General features: G+C 46.5%; 1 protein-coding gene across 3 annotated transcripts in view; it reads right to left on the bottom strand.

Moving 5' to 3' along the window:
* The window catches only part of LOC140189928 (polycomb protein SCMH1-like), a 219,880-nt gene that overhangs the window by 103,788 nt on the left and 98,010 nt on the right, over window positions 1-18,082 (bottom strand). For 2 of the 3 annotated variants that reach the window (XM_072246274.1, XM_072246275.1), the window contains one exon: window positions 9,400-9,634. In XM_072246274.1, the coding sequence (XP_072102375.1) occupies window positions 9,400-9,634 (235 nt within the window). Of the gene's footprint in view, window positions 1-9,399; window positions 9,635-18,082 lie in introns of those variants that run through there. The other variant, XM_072246276.1, reaches the window with a different exon arrangement.

The raw sequence follows: 18,082 nt of genomic DNA, 5'->3' as shown, positions 1-18,082 counted from the left end.
GAACCCAAGATTTGGACAATGATTTTGGCACCAGGCCAAATTGAGGCGGTGGCCTCCAGGCCTCACAGCGTATCGAAGCGACTGAACCCAAGGTTTGTGTGCTGATTTAAGCGCCGGGTCAAATCGAAAAGGTCAGGTACAGGCCCCAGAGCACATCGAAGCAACTGAACCCGTCGTTTAGACAACAATTTAAGTGCGGGGCCAGATCGAAAAGGTTGGGGTATCGGGGCCCGAATTGAGGGACAGGCCAGCTCTGCTTGCTGTTCTGTGACGCTTACTCGACTCTGCACTGAACCAAGGGTCCGTGGACAGACTCTCTTTGCAGCACTTCAGCTTGGAATGCTATGTGCTCGTGCTTATTCCTTGCATGATTTTTTTTTCCCTCTGCACATTGGGTGTTTGATGGTCTTTTTTTAAAAAAATGGTTTCTTTGCTTTGTGGCTGCCTATTAGGAGACGAATTTCAAGGATGTATAATGTATACGTACTTTGATAATAAATACAGTTTGAAAACCAACCTCCAGCCGGTTTCTGAGGCGTAGTTTTCTTGAAGATCAGAGTGAAATTTATTTTGAAAAATATGGAACTTGTAAACCGCAGGTGAAAAGCCTCTCCTGAACAGATGGAAGGCACTGTAGGGGAGCAGAGCTGGTAAAAATAGGTCTGGGTTCTCGCAGCTGGCAAAGGAAATCTTCAGGGGTCACGCTGCAGGGTTGAGAAAGCCCAGGAGAAGAGCCATCGCTGTGCGTTTGCCTCTACGCTGAGCGGAAGCATCTGGCCCTGCTCTGTCAGTTCAGAGATGCATCTTTCAGTTACTGCATCCACACAGGAGCAGAGGCGAGTTCACGGGCCCAGTCCCTGTTATTTTTGTCTGTACTTTACCACTCCCTCTGGGAATAGATGACAGAAGCAACAAGGAAATCCTCTGATCTAAGCCATTTGTGATTCCAGTCCCCTCAAAATACTTGAGTCTTAATCACTAACCCTGGGGTATTTTAGGATGTGAAAGGCACTGTAACCTCAGTTTCATGGCAGTGGCACGTAACATTGAATGACACAGCACTGGAATGGGGTGCGCTGGGCTGAGCTGAACTATAGAATCTCAGACCAGAGCAAATCTGCAGACGCTGGAAATCCAGAGCAACACACAAACACAAAATGCTGGAGGAACCCAGCAGGCCAGGCAGCATCGATGGGAAAAAGTACGGTCGACATTTCGGGCCAAAACCCTTCTGTCGCAGGGTGGGTGGGATCCTTCAAGATGTTACTGGCCTTTTTGCTGGGTCCTTTCTGCATATATGTCCTTTACAGTGTGCAGGCAGGTGCCGGGTAATCTATAGTATATTTTATTTACTAATTTATTTGTTGAGATACGGCTCGGAATAGATCTTTCCGGGCTTTCGATCTGCGCAGCCCAGCAACCCCAGATTTAACCCGAGCCTAATCACAGGACAATTTACATACCAACTGGTACATCTTTCTGGGCCATAGGAGAAAACCCACACAGCCACAGGGCAAACCCAGAAACTCCTGACAGAGAGCGGCGGGATATGTCTTGCACTGTACGGCTGGCACAAAACAGCAAACTTCATGACGTTGGTGGTGATAAACTTGACCGATTGCGTTTCTGATGGAGGGCTATGGTACAGGTGTATGTCGATGGGAGTAGGCTGAATAACAGTTCAGCACAGACTAGATGGGCCAAAGAGCCTGTTTCTACTCCGAGTGCTCTATGACTGTAACTGTAATGCCTTGATACCGTTACCAGTATAACTTGAAATCAGCATGCTAAAAATGGAGTTAAAGTCAAGTCACACATTCTGAGGCTGATATGAAAGGGATTAATTGTAAAATAAACTTGGGACTGGTGGAAATACCCCACAGCCGAGAGGCAGGATTACTTTCAGGAGAAACAGAATGAAGGCCTCTCGAAGCACCTTGTGTTGCGCTTTTGTTACCTTGATGTTTATATAGACATACAGAAGTACGGTACAGAAACGAGCCCTTCGGCCCATCTAGCCCGTGTCGAACCATTTAAACTGCCTACTCCCATTAACCTGCACCGGGATCATAGCCCTCCATACCCCTTCCATTTATGTACCTACCCAAACTTCTCTTAAAAGTTGAAATCGAGCTTGCATGCACTACTTGCACGGCCAGCTCGTTCCTCTGAGTGAAGGAGTTTCCCCTCGTGCTCCCCTTAAACTTTTCACCTATCACCCATAACCCATGACCTCTAGTTGTAGTCCCACCCAAAATGCCTGTTTGCATTTACTCTATCTATACTCCTCATAATTTTGTATGCCTCTATCAAATCTCCCCTCAATCTCCTAAGCCTTGTCTCATCAGTGAAAATAAACCGAATGGGTCTGCGTTTTCTGATGAGCGATGTGTCTGTGACTGTAATTGAACGCAAATCTGGGGAAAGTTTATAATCTAAGTGGATTTAGGCAGTTCAACACCCAGACTGAACCACTGACTAAGTTAATCTTGATATATTATTTTTCAGTTCCTAGAGTAAATTAATTCTAATTGCGGTGAACCAACTTGGAAAAGTGACTACTATTTTGTTTACATCAGTAATGACAAATCCTGAGTTCGTCTCAGTGTCTTGGCTGGTGGAATGCTGTTTCTATAATATAAACACACAAACTACAGCAGCACAAGATCGCTCAGCAACTCCAATCCAGCCATTAACCCATTCCTCCCTGGCAGTGATTTTTTTCTGTAACAGGATCTTCACGTATTTACTTCTCCGATTAATATCGAAGCTAAGGGGTGTCAACCCTGGTCAAGTCACAGTCGTTGCGTATCTCATTGGAACCCTGGTCAAGTGATGGACCATGGGTACCTTATTGGAACCTTGGTCAGGTGATGGTCGTTGGGTAACTGATTTGAACCTCAGTCAATTGAGAGTCAATGGGTACCTCATAAGACCCTTCTTCAGAACTGGAAAGGAAGGGGAAAGATGTCAGAATAGAAAGGCGATGAGAGGGGAAGGAGGGTAGCTATAGGGTGATAGGTGAAGGCAGGTGGGTGGGAAAGGTCAAGGGCTATAGAAGAAGGAATCTGAGAGGAGAGGAGAGTGGACCAGAGGAGAAAGGGAAGGAGGAGGGGACCCAGGGGGAGGTGAGATTCTGCAGATGCTGGAAATCGAAAGCAACACACACAAAACACTGGAGGAACTCAGCAGGTCAGGCAGCGTCTATGGAAATGAATAAACCATCGATGCTCTGGGCTAAGACCCTTCTTCAGGATGGAGAAGGAAGGAGAAGAGGCCAGAATAAAAAGTTGGGAGGTGGGGAAAGAGGCTAGCTGGAAGGTGATAGGTGAAACCAGGTGAGTGGGAAAGGTCAAGGGCTGGAGAGGAAAGAATCTGATCGGAGAAAAGAGTGGACCATAGTAGAAAGGGAAGGAAGAGGGGACCCAGGGGGAGATGACAGGCAGGTGGAAAGCCGTAAGGGGCCGGAGTGGGGAACAGAGGAAGAGAGCAGCACAGTACAGGCCCGTCAACCCACAAATTTGTGCCGAACTTTGAACCTGCTCAAAGCTCAATCTAATCCTTCCCTCCTACACAGGCCTCCATTTTACTTTCATCCATGTGACTCTCTAACAGTCTCTTAAAAGTCTCTAAAGTATATCTGCCTCTCTCAGCACCCCTGTTAGCACATTCCACACACCCACAAATCCCTGTAAAAAAACTTACCTCTGACAATCCCCCCTGTACTTTCCACCAATCACCTTAAAATTATGCCTCCTCATTATTAGCCATTTCTACCCTTGGAAAATGTCCCTAACTTTCTATTCTGTCCACTCTAACTCTGTTTTCTTGTAAAAAAAAATGTGCATAATTTATGTTTAATACAGTACTGTGCAGAGCTCGTAGGCACATATCCATGACTAGGATGCCCAAGACTTTTGTACAGTAAACAACAGGAATTCTGCAGATGTTGGAAATCAAGCAACACACATCAAAGTTGCTGGTGAACGCAGCAGGCCAGGCAGCATCTCTAGGAAGAGGTATAGTCGACGTTTCAGGTTGAGACCCTTCGTCAGGACTAACTGAAGGAAGAGTGAGTAAGGGATTTGTCAAAGTGGAGCAGAAAGCGAGTCTGTAAATCTGGTGGGAGCAAAGAATGTTGGGATTGGTGAGGGTGGAGCGCTGCGGGAGGGGTGTGGGACAGGTGTCAGTGCCAGGGGCAGGGCTGGCACAAGTGCAAACACACCCAGCCCTCAGACACCAGGCAAAGTCACTTAATTCCAAACAATTGGTTTCTTGATCATTACAGGATGTCTCTCTGGAGCTTCCCACTCCCTCCCCTCTCCCTTCCCCTAACCATGATTCCCCTCCCGAGCCCCCTTCCCACTCTCAGTCCACAACAGAGACCCATATCAGAATCAGGTTTATCATCACTCACACGTCATGAAATTTGCTGCTTTGTGTGGCAGCAGTACGGTGCAATACATAAAATTACTACACCACTGTGCAGAAGTCTTAGGCACTCTAGCTATACATAAGTGCTGAGACTTTGCACAGTACTGTGTGTGATTTTCTTGTGAACGTTGCCCAAGATGCTGCTGCAAGTAAGCTTTTAATTTCACCTGTGCAAATGACAAGGAACTTGCCTTTGACTCCATTTGGAACCCCACTTTATGGCAGCCCACTGATGTACATGGGTTAACAACACACAATCTTATCAGAGTTCTTTGCCTTACAGCGGGGAGTTAAAGACTAAAGACTTATTTGTCACATGTACATTGAAACATACAGTGAAAGCAGCCTCCATAATCAGGGCCCCCCACCACCCACAACGTGCTCTCTTCCAGCTGCTGCCATCAGCTCCAGATGTTACCATTTCAGAGGATCTGTTCAGGCTCCAGGACTCAAGTGCCATTACAAAGAAAGCATGGCAGTGCCTCTACTTTCTCAGACGCTTACAAAGACTCGGCATGATATCTAAAACTTTTACAAACTTCTATAGACGTGTAGTGGAGAGTACATTGACTGGTTACATCACACCTAGTATGGAAACACCAATGCCCTTGAATGGAAAATCACAAAAAGGATGGCCCAGTCCATCACAGGTAAAGCTCTCCCCACCATTGAGCACATTTACAGGGAGCATTGTCGCTACCCCCAACACCCAGGATATGTTTACTTCTCACTGCTGCCATCAGGAAGCTACAGGAGCCTCAGGACTCACACCACCAGATTCAGGGACAGTTATTGCCCCTCAACCATCAGGCTCTTGAACTAAAGGGGATAAGTTCACTCAATTTCACTTGCCTCCTTTTGGAAATGTCCCCACAACCTATGGACTCATTTTCAAGGACTCTACATCTCATGTTCTTGATATTTATTGCTCATGTATTATTATTTCTTTTCTGTATTTGCACAGTTTGTTGTCTTCTGCACTCTTGTTGACCACCCAAGTTGGCATGGTCTTTCATTGATTCTGTTATAGATTATTACTCTATGGATTTATTGAGTATGCTCGTAAGAAAATGAATCTCAGAGCTGTATATGGTGATATTTATATACTTTGATAAGTAATCTTGATATATTATTTTTCAGCTTATAGAGTAAATTAAGGTTTATGCCAGGGTGGCACGGTAGTGTCGTCGTTAGCACAACGCTTTACAGTACCAGTGACCCAGGTTCAATTCCCGTCGCTGCCTTTAAGGACAGCGTTTGTATGTTCTCCCCGTGTTCGCGTGGGTTTCCTCCGGGTGCTCCGGTTTCCTCCCACGGGCCAAAGACGCTCCGGTTGGTAGGTTAATTGGTCATTGTAAGCTGTCCTATGATTAGGCCAGGGTTAAAAATTGGAGGATTGCTGGGTGGCGTCACCTGAAGGGCCTTTTCCACACTGTATCTCCATAAATAAGTAAGAATTTACTTTGAACCTTGAACTTTAAAATGCATCATTTGCATCAATGACCAACACACTCCGAGGATGGGGGCAGCCTGCAAGTGTTTGCACACTTCTGGCACCAACGCAGCATGCTTACAACTTCCTAACCCTAACCCATACGTCTTTGGAATGTGGGAAGAAAACGGGAGAACATACAAGATCCTTATAGACACCGGTGGGAGTTGAACCCCGATCTATGCCACCGTGCCACCCAACGAATGCCCCCTCGTATTAGCCACTTTTGCCCGCAGAGAAAGCTGCTGACTGTCCAAGGGTTGAACCAATGTACTCATTCCTTCAACAAGTTGCTATTAAACACAATGACAGTAAATTCCCAACCCAACTGTGCAACTATGAATTTGCCTTCATGGTTGCATTAAGACAGGGGTCTCCAACCTTTTTTATGCCATGGATCCTTGGACCCTAAGTTGGGAACCCCTCAGTTAAAGTAACAAATGGTCACCCATGCCAAACAGGTCAAAGGGTAGAGGCCAGACTAAGAGTGGCCCACCAGTCCACCAGGTTCGGGGGGCTCAGCTTAGCGCTAACAACCCCGACTGGTAAACCAAAACTGTTGTGGAAACAAGCAACAAACAATCCTTCTACACCTGAGTGTGACGGTATTCCTGAGTCTCCACCTGGGACTTGCGTGACTGACAGTGGTGAAAACCGAGGGGAGGCCACTGACACGATGATGGAAGCCCTGAACACTCAGAGAACGAGCACCAGCAGCGTAACGGGCAGTAATCGTGCAAGATATTTAGATCGACTTGGGACTGATTACAATCTAATCATTTTCCCACATCCAGAAGAATTCAGGAGCGGGAGGAAATATTTTCACAGCAGGATCAGACCTGTAAGCCAGGATTCCACTCACTTTAATTTCTGTAATTAAAGGGCTAATGGGTGATAAACCAGTTGCCAGCAACTGAAGCTATACAAACATGTTTATTCTGCATTGTGCCACAACTGAAGAAACGTGTGTTGTGTCGTAACACCTCCAGGTCTATAGGTAGGCATAGAGAAAGAATGCCTGCAAGACCACAAGACACTCCATGGCCGCCTTTGCTAGTGAATGGGGCTGCTCCCAATTTCCCTCGAAATTAACCCTAAGGCTCACGCTCAGTCTTCCATGGTGCTCTACCCTAGTGGGTCGAGGTGTTCTCACTTGCCCCAGAATTATCCTTAAGCCCCACCGTCTTTGATGTTACTTTGAGATAGAAACCCATGTCGCCCTGTGAGATGCCAAATTCACTCAGCGTTTCGCTCAGTCCAGTCAGCGGTAGCTGTGCTCTGTTTTCGTGCACCCCGGCCTTCTCTGTCTCTGCAGATCTTGAGCAAACGCACACAAAATGCTGGTGGAACTCGGCAAGTCAGGCAGCACCTACGGAGGGGAATCGACAGTTGACGTCTCGGGCCAAAACCCTTCCTCAGGAAAGGAAGGGGGAAGAAGCCAGAATAAGGAAGTGTGGGGGTGTGGGGGGGGGTGAAGGGGAGGAGTACAAGCTGGCAGGTGAAAGATGAGATCAAGGGGGGTGGGTGGGGGAAGGGGAGGTGATGTAAAAAGCTATGAGGTGATAGGAGGAAGAGGTAACGGGCTGAAGAAGGAGGAATGTACTAGGCCTTGGTGAGACCACACCTCGAGTATTGTGTGCAGTTTTGGTCCCCTAATCTGAGGAAAGACATCTTTGCCATAGAGGGAGTACAAAGAAGGTTCACCAGATTGATCCCTGGGATGGCAGGACTTTCATATGATGAAAGACTGGATCGGCTAGGCTTGTACTCTCTGGAATTTAGAAGATTGAGGGGGGATCTTACTGAAACGTATAAAATACTAAAGGGATTGGATAGGCTAGGTGCAGGAAGATTGTTCCCGATGTTGGGGAAGTCCAGAACGAGGGGTCACAGTTTGAGGATAAAGGGGAAGCCTTTTAGGACCGAGATTAGGAAAAACTTCTTCACACCGAGATTGGTGAATCTGTGGAATTCTCTGCCACAGGAAACAGTTGAGGCCAGTTCATTGGCTATATTTAAGAGGGAGTTAGATATGGCCCTTGTGGCTTAAGAGATCAGGGGGTATGGAGGGAAGGCAGGTACAGGGTTCTGAGTTGGATGATCAGCCATGATCATCCTGAATGTCGGTGCAGGCTCGAAGGGCCGAATGGCCTACTCCTGCACCTATTTTCTATGTTTCTATGAATCTGATAGGAGAGGAAAGTGGACCATGGAAGAAAGGGAAGGAGAAGGGGCACCAGAGGGAGGTGATGGGCACGTGAGGAGAATGGGAAGAGGTGACCAGGGAGCCAGGATGGTGAATAGGAAATAAGAGAAGGGCAAGGGCAGAGGAATTAATGGAAATCAATGCCATCAGATTGGAAGCTACCCAGGTGAAACACGTGGTGATTCTCCTTCAACCTGAAAGTGAACCACTGCAGCAGTAGAGGAGGCCACGGACCGACGTGTTGAAACAGGAATAGGATGGCGAGTTGGAATGGGTAGCTACTGGGAAATCCTATCTCTTGCAGTGGACGGAGCGAAGGAGGGGAGCCAGAGGGTAGTGTTGAGCAGGCGAGGGGAAGTGGGAGATTATCTGCATCAATAAACTGCTTTTTAATGTGGAGAAGATGGCGGCACGACGGCAGCGCACGTGGCCACTTCGGTGGTGATGTCTGTTATCTGTCAAGTAGGGGACCGTGCACAATCCTGATTTGATGGAGACAGACGTGACAGTACGGAGGAACATCTGGAAAACTTTTGAAATGCCCGCTTTGTTGTCGCTGTTACTGTGTGGTAACCGGAATCTCCAGAGCAGAAGGCCCCAAGTCCTCGGTTTTGCTTGTTTCAGCGGGAGGGGCGAGGTTGAAGGCGCTCGGCAGAGGATGGCGCTCGGGAGGCTGTATCGGAGAGGCTGTTCGGAAGCTCGGAGTTTTCGGACGGATGGACTCAGTGTCGGCTGTGGTCGGCTGCTTCCAAGGCATCGGCAAGTTGACGGTGCCTGGAGGTTTATGGCAGGAAGTTTCTCCCTTTTGCCGCCTGCTATCGGGGACTCGGGTGTTGATCGACTCGGGGACTTTTGAGACTTTATTTACCGTGCCCATGGTTTGTTCTTCATCAAATTATGGTATTGTTTTGCACTGCTGTAACTATATGTTATAATTATGTGGTTCTGTCAGTGTTAGTCTTTGGTTTGTCCTGTTTTCTGTGATATCACTCCGGAGAAACATTATATCATTTCTTAATGCATGCATTTCTAAATGATAATAAAAGAGGACTGAGTACTCTCATAATCTAATTCAATTTCACAACATCTTGAAGGGTTTTGTAATCAAGGGAATAATTCTTAAGTGCAGTCACATTTGAGATTTGCGGACTGGCTTTAAAACATGGTCCTGGAATCCAGGAAAGCATGTGAAGTAAACAAATTAGCACGACGTTCCCAGTTACTCCCAGACAGAGATAATCAGTGAACACCAGCTGCCTCGTCTTACCCAGAGGGGGCTGCAGCATCCCCGCGTTCTTTTCACAACTTCCGATGGGCTGGATATCAGACGAGTACACCAAGCGCCAGAAGTCGTTCTTGTTGTCACTGCCGTCGAGCCGCAATCTCAGTCGTGCCCCGGTTATTCCGACCACGGTGGCGATGCAGGTCGAGGTGACGTTCCGAGGGTCCTTGGCTTCCAGCTTCATCCCGATCTTGAACTCGTTGACAGGTGGAACACATGACTGTGGGATGGCGGGGGGGGAGAGCGAGAAAGAAGACAAATTGAAACGGATGTTTAGTTAAATGTCCAAAACTCACTGACACTACCGATACTCCAGAACATGATAGTCTAGTACTTTAGGGAGAGAAGCGTTAACACATCAGACAACCTATCCTGGGCCCAGCACACGGAGGCAATCAAAAGGAAAACACATTAGTCTTTATTTACTTAGGAGGTGAAGAAGCTTCAGCTGGTCATCAAACACTAACATATAGGAGATGTGCTCCCCACCACTGAGCACATCTACAAGGAGTACTGTCACAAGACAACAGCATCCATGATCAAGGACCCCCACCATCCAGGCCATGCTCTCTTCTTGCTACTGCCATCAGGAAGGAGGTACAGGAGCCTTAGGTCCCACATCATCAGTTGCTACCGTTCAACCGTCAGGTTCCTGAACCATCATGGATAGCTTGATTCACCTCAACACTCAACTGATTCCACAAACTATGGACTCATTTTCAAAGACTCTACAACGCATGTTCTCATACAGTGTATTTCAGTTAATTGGACCAATGGTTAATTGGGACAGCTCTGAGAGAACAAAAGCTAATTGAGAAAATAGCCGAGATTCCCGTCATTTATTTGGGACACTATGCCTCTTAATTAGGACAGGAGACCCAATTTCTAACTTGACTCAGTCGCATGCACTTGTATCATCATTAGACAACACCGTGCTTAGAGCAAACAGCTCTTAAATGGTATCAATGCGCTCTTGGTTGACCACAATGCACGAAGTTTGTAACACAGCTAATCAACGACGAGATTTCCTCCCTGCATCACTACAGAGTTTCTGAAATGGCATCCAATCAGCTGATTGAAAGGTATATATAGACCAAGCACTGGGAGGATACACCACAATCAAAGGCGCACTCACAGTCTCCTCGTACGATGACGAAACGTTTGCAAGTAAATAGCCAAGACCGGAGAACAACTCAACCCAACCAATATTTATTACTCAGTTAAATGGTAGCTTGTCTTTTAAAAAATCTTTTAAATTACTTGATAATGGTTAACATCACATTAACATAAAAAATTACATTTGATAATAAATTTGGTTTGAACTTTGAACTTATTTCCATGAAACTTTGGTGAATTGGGGCAGATGTTTAATAGGGCCAAAGTGTACTGATCACAATGTGACCCAATTAACTGGAATACACTATGTTATTTATTATTATTATTATTTGTTTTTTTGCATTTGCACGGTCTATTTTTGCAGATTGATTGCTTCTCAGTCTTTGTACATAGGTTTTGATTGACTCTATTGTATTTCTTTATTCTACTGTGAATGCCTGCAAGAAAATGAATCTCAGGGTAGTATATGGTGACATGCACATACTTTGATAAAAAATTACTTTGAACAAACTACCACAGATGTATTTTTGAAAGTATCTTGACTGGTTGCATTACTGTCTGATATGGCAACTCGAACGTGCAGGAACGCAAGAAGCTGCAGTGGACCCAGCCCAAAACTTCAGGGCACATCCCTTCCCACCATCGTAGTATCTAAACAAGGCACTGCCTCTGGAAGGCGCCATCCATTATCAAAGATCTCCACTGCCATCTTCTCAGAGTTACCATCAGGCAGAAGGCACAGAGCGACACACACAAAATGCCGGAGGAACTCGGCAGGTCAGGCTGCATCAATGGAAATGAATAAACAGTCGACGTTTCGGGCTGAGACCCTACTTCAGGACTGAAATGGAAGGGGGAGGTCGCCAGAATACAAAGGTGGGATGAGGGGAAGGAGGATAGCTGGAAGGCGATAGGTGGGAAAGGTCAAGGGCTAGAGAGGAAGGAATCTGATAGGAGAGGAGAGTGGACCGTAGAAAGGGAAAGAGGAGGGGACCCACGGGGAGGTGAAAGGCAAGTGAGAAGAGGTAAGAGGCCAGAGTGGGTAATAGAAGAAAAAGGGAGGAAGGAAATTTTTTTTTACTGGAAGGAGAAATCAATATTCATGCCATCAGGTTGGAGGCTACACTAACGGACTATAAGGTGTTGGTCCTCTACCCTGAGGGTGACCTCATCTTGGGACAACAGGAGGACATGGACTAGCAAGCTGGAATGGGACAGAAGCCTTAAGTCCCACAGCACCAGGCTGAAGAGCAGTTACCTCCTTTCAACCATTCAGTTCTTGAACCAACCAGCTGTTCAACGGCATTCACTAGAGCCCTACCGTCTACAGATCAAGTCCTCTGTTGGTTTTACACGAGTTAAACAAAAATAGAACAGCACATCATAGGAAGAGGCCTTTGTAGATTCTGCAGATACTGGAAATCTTGAGCAACACACACACAGAACTTTGGAGGAGCTCAGCAGGTCAGGCAGCATCTGTGGAGGGGAATAAACAGTCAAATTTTTAGGGCCAAAATTCTTCATCAGGAAGGGGGCAGAAGCTAGCGTAAGGAGGAGGAGGGAGGGGAAGGACGACAAGCTGGCAAGTGATAGGTGAAACCAGGTGAGGAGAGAGGCACGTGGGTGGGGAAGGGGGACGAAGTCAGAAGCCAGCAGGTGATAGGTGGAAGAGGTGAGGAGCTGAAGAAGGAGGAATCTGATAGGAGAGGACATTGGAAAAAAGGAAAGGAGGAGGGGAATCAAAGAGAGGAGATGGGCAGGTGAGGAGAAGAGAAGGATTGAGAGGGGAACTAGAATGGCAAATGTAAAAAGGAAGAAGGGTGAAGGGGAAGAAGTTACCAGAACTTAGAGAACATATTCTTATTCTGGTTTCTGCCCTCTTCCTTTCTGTGCTGATGAATGAAATGTCGACTCTTTATTCCCCTCCATAGATGCTGCCTGACCTGCTGAGTTCCCCCAGCATTTTGTGTGCATTGCTCAAGATTTTCAGCATCTGCAGAAACTCCCACAAATTGAGAACATTCCACACTTTGGATCTAGGAATGAATACACATTGTCCACCTCAGCTGCAGAACAGGCTTCTTAAATTCAGACTTTGCATCTTAAAAATAATTACATTTCAGTTTTAAAAAAATGAAATCTTCCTATAAAAGGAAAAGCTGAGCCACGAAGTAGCCTGACGTGGACTTTGAAGGACTTGTGTCCATCTTGAAAGGGTTTAAAAGACGTTGTGCTTTGGAAGAGAGGGCAGAGAAGAGGCTCCCACCCCGAGGTCCACTGACCTCTTGCTTAACAACTTTGGTCCATGGCATAAAAAAGTTTGTCTTTAGCATCACAGAATTTAAAGCTCAAAAGTTCAAAAATTCAAAGTAAATTTTATTATCAGAGAACATTTATATCACCATATTACAACCCTGAGATTCATTTTCCTGTGGGCATACCCAGCAAATCTATAGAACAGTAACTATAACAGGATCAATGAAAGATCAACCAGAGTGCAGAAGACAACAAACTGTGCAAATGCAAATATAAATAAATAGCAATAAATAACGAGAACACGAAATAACAAGATAGTCACTGAAGGAACTGTGTAGATGGGTTGGTGGAGATACCACAGAAGGTGGCTTGCTAGTGCCACCGCAGGGGCAATTAGAGGTGGGTAACAAATGGTGGCCCTGCCCCTGAGAGCAGAAACTATTTTTATGGTCTGTGGGTGGCATAGTGGCATCATGGCAAGCGTTAATGCTTTACAGTGCCGCGATCGAGGTTCGACTCTGCTGTCTGTACGTTCTCCTCATGTCGGCTTTCTCCGGTTTGCTCCCACATGTCACAACGTACAGGTTAGTAAGTGGCGGCCATGCTACGCCGGAAAACATAGAGAAATACAGCACAGGAACAGGCCCTTCGGCCCATAATGTTGTGCTGAACCAGCTAAAAAGTAAACCAAAATCTAATCCCTCCTGCCTACACAATGTCCATATCCCTCCATCTTCCTCAAACACATGTGCCTATCTAAATATCTCTTAAAAGCCTCCACCACCATACCAGGTATCCACCACTCTCTGAGTAAAAAACTTACCCCTCACATCCCCTTTGAACCTACCCCCTCTCACCTTCAACACCTGTCCTCTACCCTGTGGAGAAGATACTCACTGTCTACTCTAACTATGCCTCTCATAATCTTACAAACCTCTTTCAGACCTCCCCTCAGGCTCACCGCTCCAGAGGAAACAACCCAGTGTTTTGGGTCGGGCCGACCCCTGCCACAAGCCAAAACGTGGGCTGTTTTGTCTGGAACAGCAGAGGCCGAGGCGAGCTGTCCTCACCCCCCCACCCCCAGCATGTCCTCGGACTGTATCGGTCGAAGACACAAAATGACGCAATTGACTGTGCACATCGATGCACGTGACAAATAAAGTTAATCTTTAAATCTTAAAAAAAGAAATAGAAGCAGGTCGTGTGGCCGCTAGCTAAATCTTTCGCTCAGTAAGCTGATTCTGGGCCTGAAGTCTCCTTAATGCGGATTAGTGTGGGGGTAAGGCTGCTCTGGGGTGCAGATAATGTTGTAGGCCCAAAGCTAAATTGCTGCAGATGCTGACAATCTGAAACAAAGCAGAAAAATGCAAGCAATTCTTGCTAGGGCAGACAGACAGCATCCGTGGAAAAAGACAATGCTCGAAGTCCATGGCCTAAACTCCCCTCCTCAGCCCACAAGTGCTGCCCAACCCTACTGAGTACACCTGGCATTTTCTGTTTATACTAGCAGAGATGAATTGAGCTACGGAACAGCAGGCGTGGAGGAGAGGAGGAGTAAGAGGGGAGACAGAGGGGGAACGGAAGATGAGAGGGAGGGGGAGGGGGAGAAATTACCAGCTAGAGAAATCGTGTTTTTCATGCCATCAGATTGGAGGCGACCCAGACAGAACGTGAGATGTTACTCCTCCTTGTTGTTAGAACAGGGATACAGAAACAGACCCTTCGGCCCACAATAACTGTGCTGACCCATGACCAAGTTAAATGACCGCATCTACCTGTATCTCTCCATTCCATACTGGTTCAAGCGTCCGTCCTAGTCACTGTTGTCGCATGGCTTTTTTACAACTCCACTTCTAATTAATGATCTAGATTCTGCAAAACCTCTTAAAAATTAACCACCAGATCTTGGGCTTCTGCCAAAGGCCCTATCGCTGTGCAGCATCTTCATCAGCCTGCATTTTCCTAATTTAATCCATGCTTTATTCATTTTCATCTTGATTTATGGAGTTTGAAGATACAATCTCGCAGGAATTCTGCTTGCTTTTCTTCTCCTGAACAGTCAATAAAGGGGAAAGAATTTCAGAAAAAGAATTAATTTCTGTTGCGCTTAGAAAGATCAGATGTGTTACTGTTGAGATCGTATTCTTCTTGGATGCTTGCCAAGCCTCGAGGAGTGTTTTGAAATACCAGCAAGTGCACTTCAATCCCTCCAGCCAGTGGATTTGCCTCTTTAAGGCAGGGCAACGAGACTGACCTACAAGACACAGATCTTCTTTCACCGGATTGGCGTTTGGCCAGCTTGCTGCATGCTTGCATCGCTCAGGCCAAGGGATTTGGCAATCCTCCTGTATAATGATCAGCTAATTTAGAGAGCCTCCAAGAGGACCACAAACTTGTCGTAGGGTTTGGAGGCTTGCGTGCCTCGATGATCCAGAGAGCTACATTGGCTGGAGTCAGGGCTTTATGCTTTGGCTCTTGGTAGGGTCACCCATGCCAAACAGGTCAAAGGGTAGAGGCCAGACTAAGAGTGGTCCACCAGTCCTCCAGGTTTGGGGGTCCATCTCAGGGCTAACAACCCTGACTGGTAAAAACAAAATTGTTACAGGAACAGGAATGAAGATGTGGCCAAGGACAGACAGTGGAGGACCTTCCCTGCTGTCCTAAATGCCAGAGAAAAAGGTATAACAGGTAGTATCTTAGAGAGTGAAGCAGCTGATTTGTTTAATAAGTACCAGCTGAGTAAGGCCCAGGGAAGTAGTGGGAGTCCAGTCGCTGTTTAAGCAACACTTTACTCAACAATAAAAAACGCATCCAATGAAACCACCGTCAGTAGGAAAATAAAACAGATCTTCCTTGTCGACATATAAAAAATGCTGGTGGAACTCAGCAGGTCTGACATATTCTATGGAGGGGAATAAACAGTTGGTGTCTCTGGCCGAGAATGTTCGTCAGGACTGGAAAGGAAGGGGGAAGAAGCCAGCATGGTATCGTAGCGGACAGCACAACGATTTACAGTACCAGTAATCTGGGTTCAATTCCCGCTGCTGCCTGTAAGGTATTTGTGCGTTCTCCCCCGTGACCGCGTGGGTTTCCTCCGAGTGCTCCGGTTTCCTCCCACAGTCCAAAGATGGTTGGTAGGTTAATTACTTGACTTTCCCATAAATTCCTGACGCTCGGCAAGACTGATGGAGGGTTTCGGCCCAATACGTCGACAGTACACTTCTCCTAGATGCTGGCTGGCCTGCTGAGTTCCTCCAGCATTTTGCATGTGTTGCTCAGATTTTCAGCATCTGCAGACTTTCTCTTGTTTGTGAAAGTCCACTTAGCTACTTAAAATTAGCAGCTGATTGTTGACCTCAGGAAGGGGAAGGACGATGAACATACTGGGGGAAATTGAAGCCGAAGAGCGCCCAGTTTTAAACTCCTGCCTGTTTACGTATTGGGTGACCTGTCCTTCATGCAGTCACAAGGCAGGCCTGTGTCCTTCCTTTCTCAGGTTGAGGAGGTCCGGCTTGTCATCGAACACTAACAAACTTCTACAGAGGGACTGTTGAAAATATCCTTTATACTTTATTGTTGCCAAACAATTCATACTAGAACGTACAATCATCACAGCGATATTTGATTCTGCGCTTCCTGCTCCTTGGATTACAAATATTAAATATTAAAAATAGTAAAAATTAGTAAATATTAAAAATTTAAATTATAAATCATAAATAGAAAATAGTAAAATGGAACGTAAGGTAGTGCAAAAAAAAAAGAGAGGCAGGTCCGGATATTTGGAGGGTACAGCCCAGATCCGGGTCAGGATCCGTTCAGCAGTCTTATCACAGTTGGAAAGAAGCTGAACCCAAATCTGGCCGTACGAGTCTTCAAGCTCCTGAGCCTTCTCCCGGCGGGAAGAGGGACTGGATGCGTTGTGCTCTGGTAAGGTGGGAGTAGACAGGAACACAAAAATTTCCAGAGTTATTGCACTCTGCCCAGTACATCATGGGCACATCCCTCCCCACTATCAGTATGCGAGATGCCGGCTCAAGAAAAAAACATCCTCCATCAAAGGTCCTCTCCACCTGGGACATGCTAGCTTCTCACAGCAACCACTGGGCAGGAGGCGCAGAGGCCTGAAGTCCCACGCCTCTAGGTTCAAGAACAGTACTTGCCTTCCTTCAACCACTCGGTTCTTAAACCAGCCAGCAAAACCCTAATCACTACAGCTTAGCAACACTAAAGGCTGATTTATACTTGTGCGTCAAATCGACACCATACCTACGGCGCCGCCGCGAACCCTACGCAGATCCCTACGCCGTAGCCTGACGCGCACCTCTGCCAAAACGTAACAACGCGTTGCGGCAACGCAGACCGCAACAACTGTGATTGGTCCACTTGGTAGCATCGCATTTCCTCCTATGCTGCAATAACTTCCCATTGGGCGACTGAGGGGCAGGGAAGGAACTCTGGCTGCAATGCTTTCCATAAAGCTTTACAGACCTCCGAAGTTATGGAGGACACATTTTGCTTCGACGAAAAAAGACGCTCGCTTTAAACTGGTTTACCCCAAGAAAGACTACCGTGACCATGAAGCCTTGCACGGGCAGGTGCGTGAGCGTGCACGACGTGCCCCAATTGCAGAGCGACGCGGACACACCAACGCACAAGTATAAATGCTCACAACGCACGTAGGCTACGGCGTCCATTTGACGCACAGGTATAAATCAGCCTTAAGGTTCTAATTGTATAATCTGTGCCTTTTTTTGTTGATAATGATTTTATGTGATGCTATGTGCCTCTGATATTGCAGCAAGTCTTTTCCTTACAAAATTATCAAGGGTATAATTAAGGTAAATATAAGGAGGCCTTTTCCACTGTGGTTGGGTGGAAGGACAACTAGAGGTCAGGGGTTAAGGGTGAAAGGTGAAAATTTTTAAAGATAGCAGAAGGGGAAACTCCTTCATTTAGAGGGTGGTGAGAGTGTGGAACGAGCTGCCAGCGCAATTGGTGCATGCGAGCTCGATTTCAATGTTTAAGGGAAGTTTGGATGGGAGGGGTGTGGAGGGCTATGGACCTGGTGCAGATTAATGGGAGTAGGCAGTTTAAATGAGTCAGCATGGACTAGATGGGCTGAAGGGCCTGTTTCGGCACTATACTTTTATACGACTCTATGACCTGTAATACACATACGCATTTGTGCATTTGATAATAAACGTGACTATGACTTTATGTTGGAGGAAGGAAACTGCAAGCGAAGGGATTCAGTCATCCAACACAGAAATAGGCCCCTCGGCCCATCAGAGTGACA

This window comes from Mobula birostris, chromosome 29, assembly GCF_030028105.1.
Source record: "Mobula birostris isolate sMobBir1 chromosome 29, sMobBir1.hap1, whole genome shotgun sequence".
Taxonomy (NCBI): Eukaryota; Metazoa; Chordata; class Chondrichthyes; order Myliobatiformes; family Myliobatidae; genus Mobula; species Mobula birostris.
The sequence above is the reverse complement of the archived record's forward strand: the minus strand, read 5'-3'. Positions and strand labels throughout refer to the sequence as shown.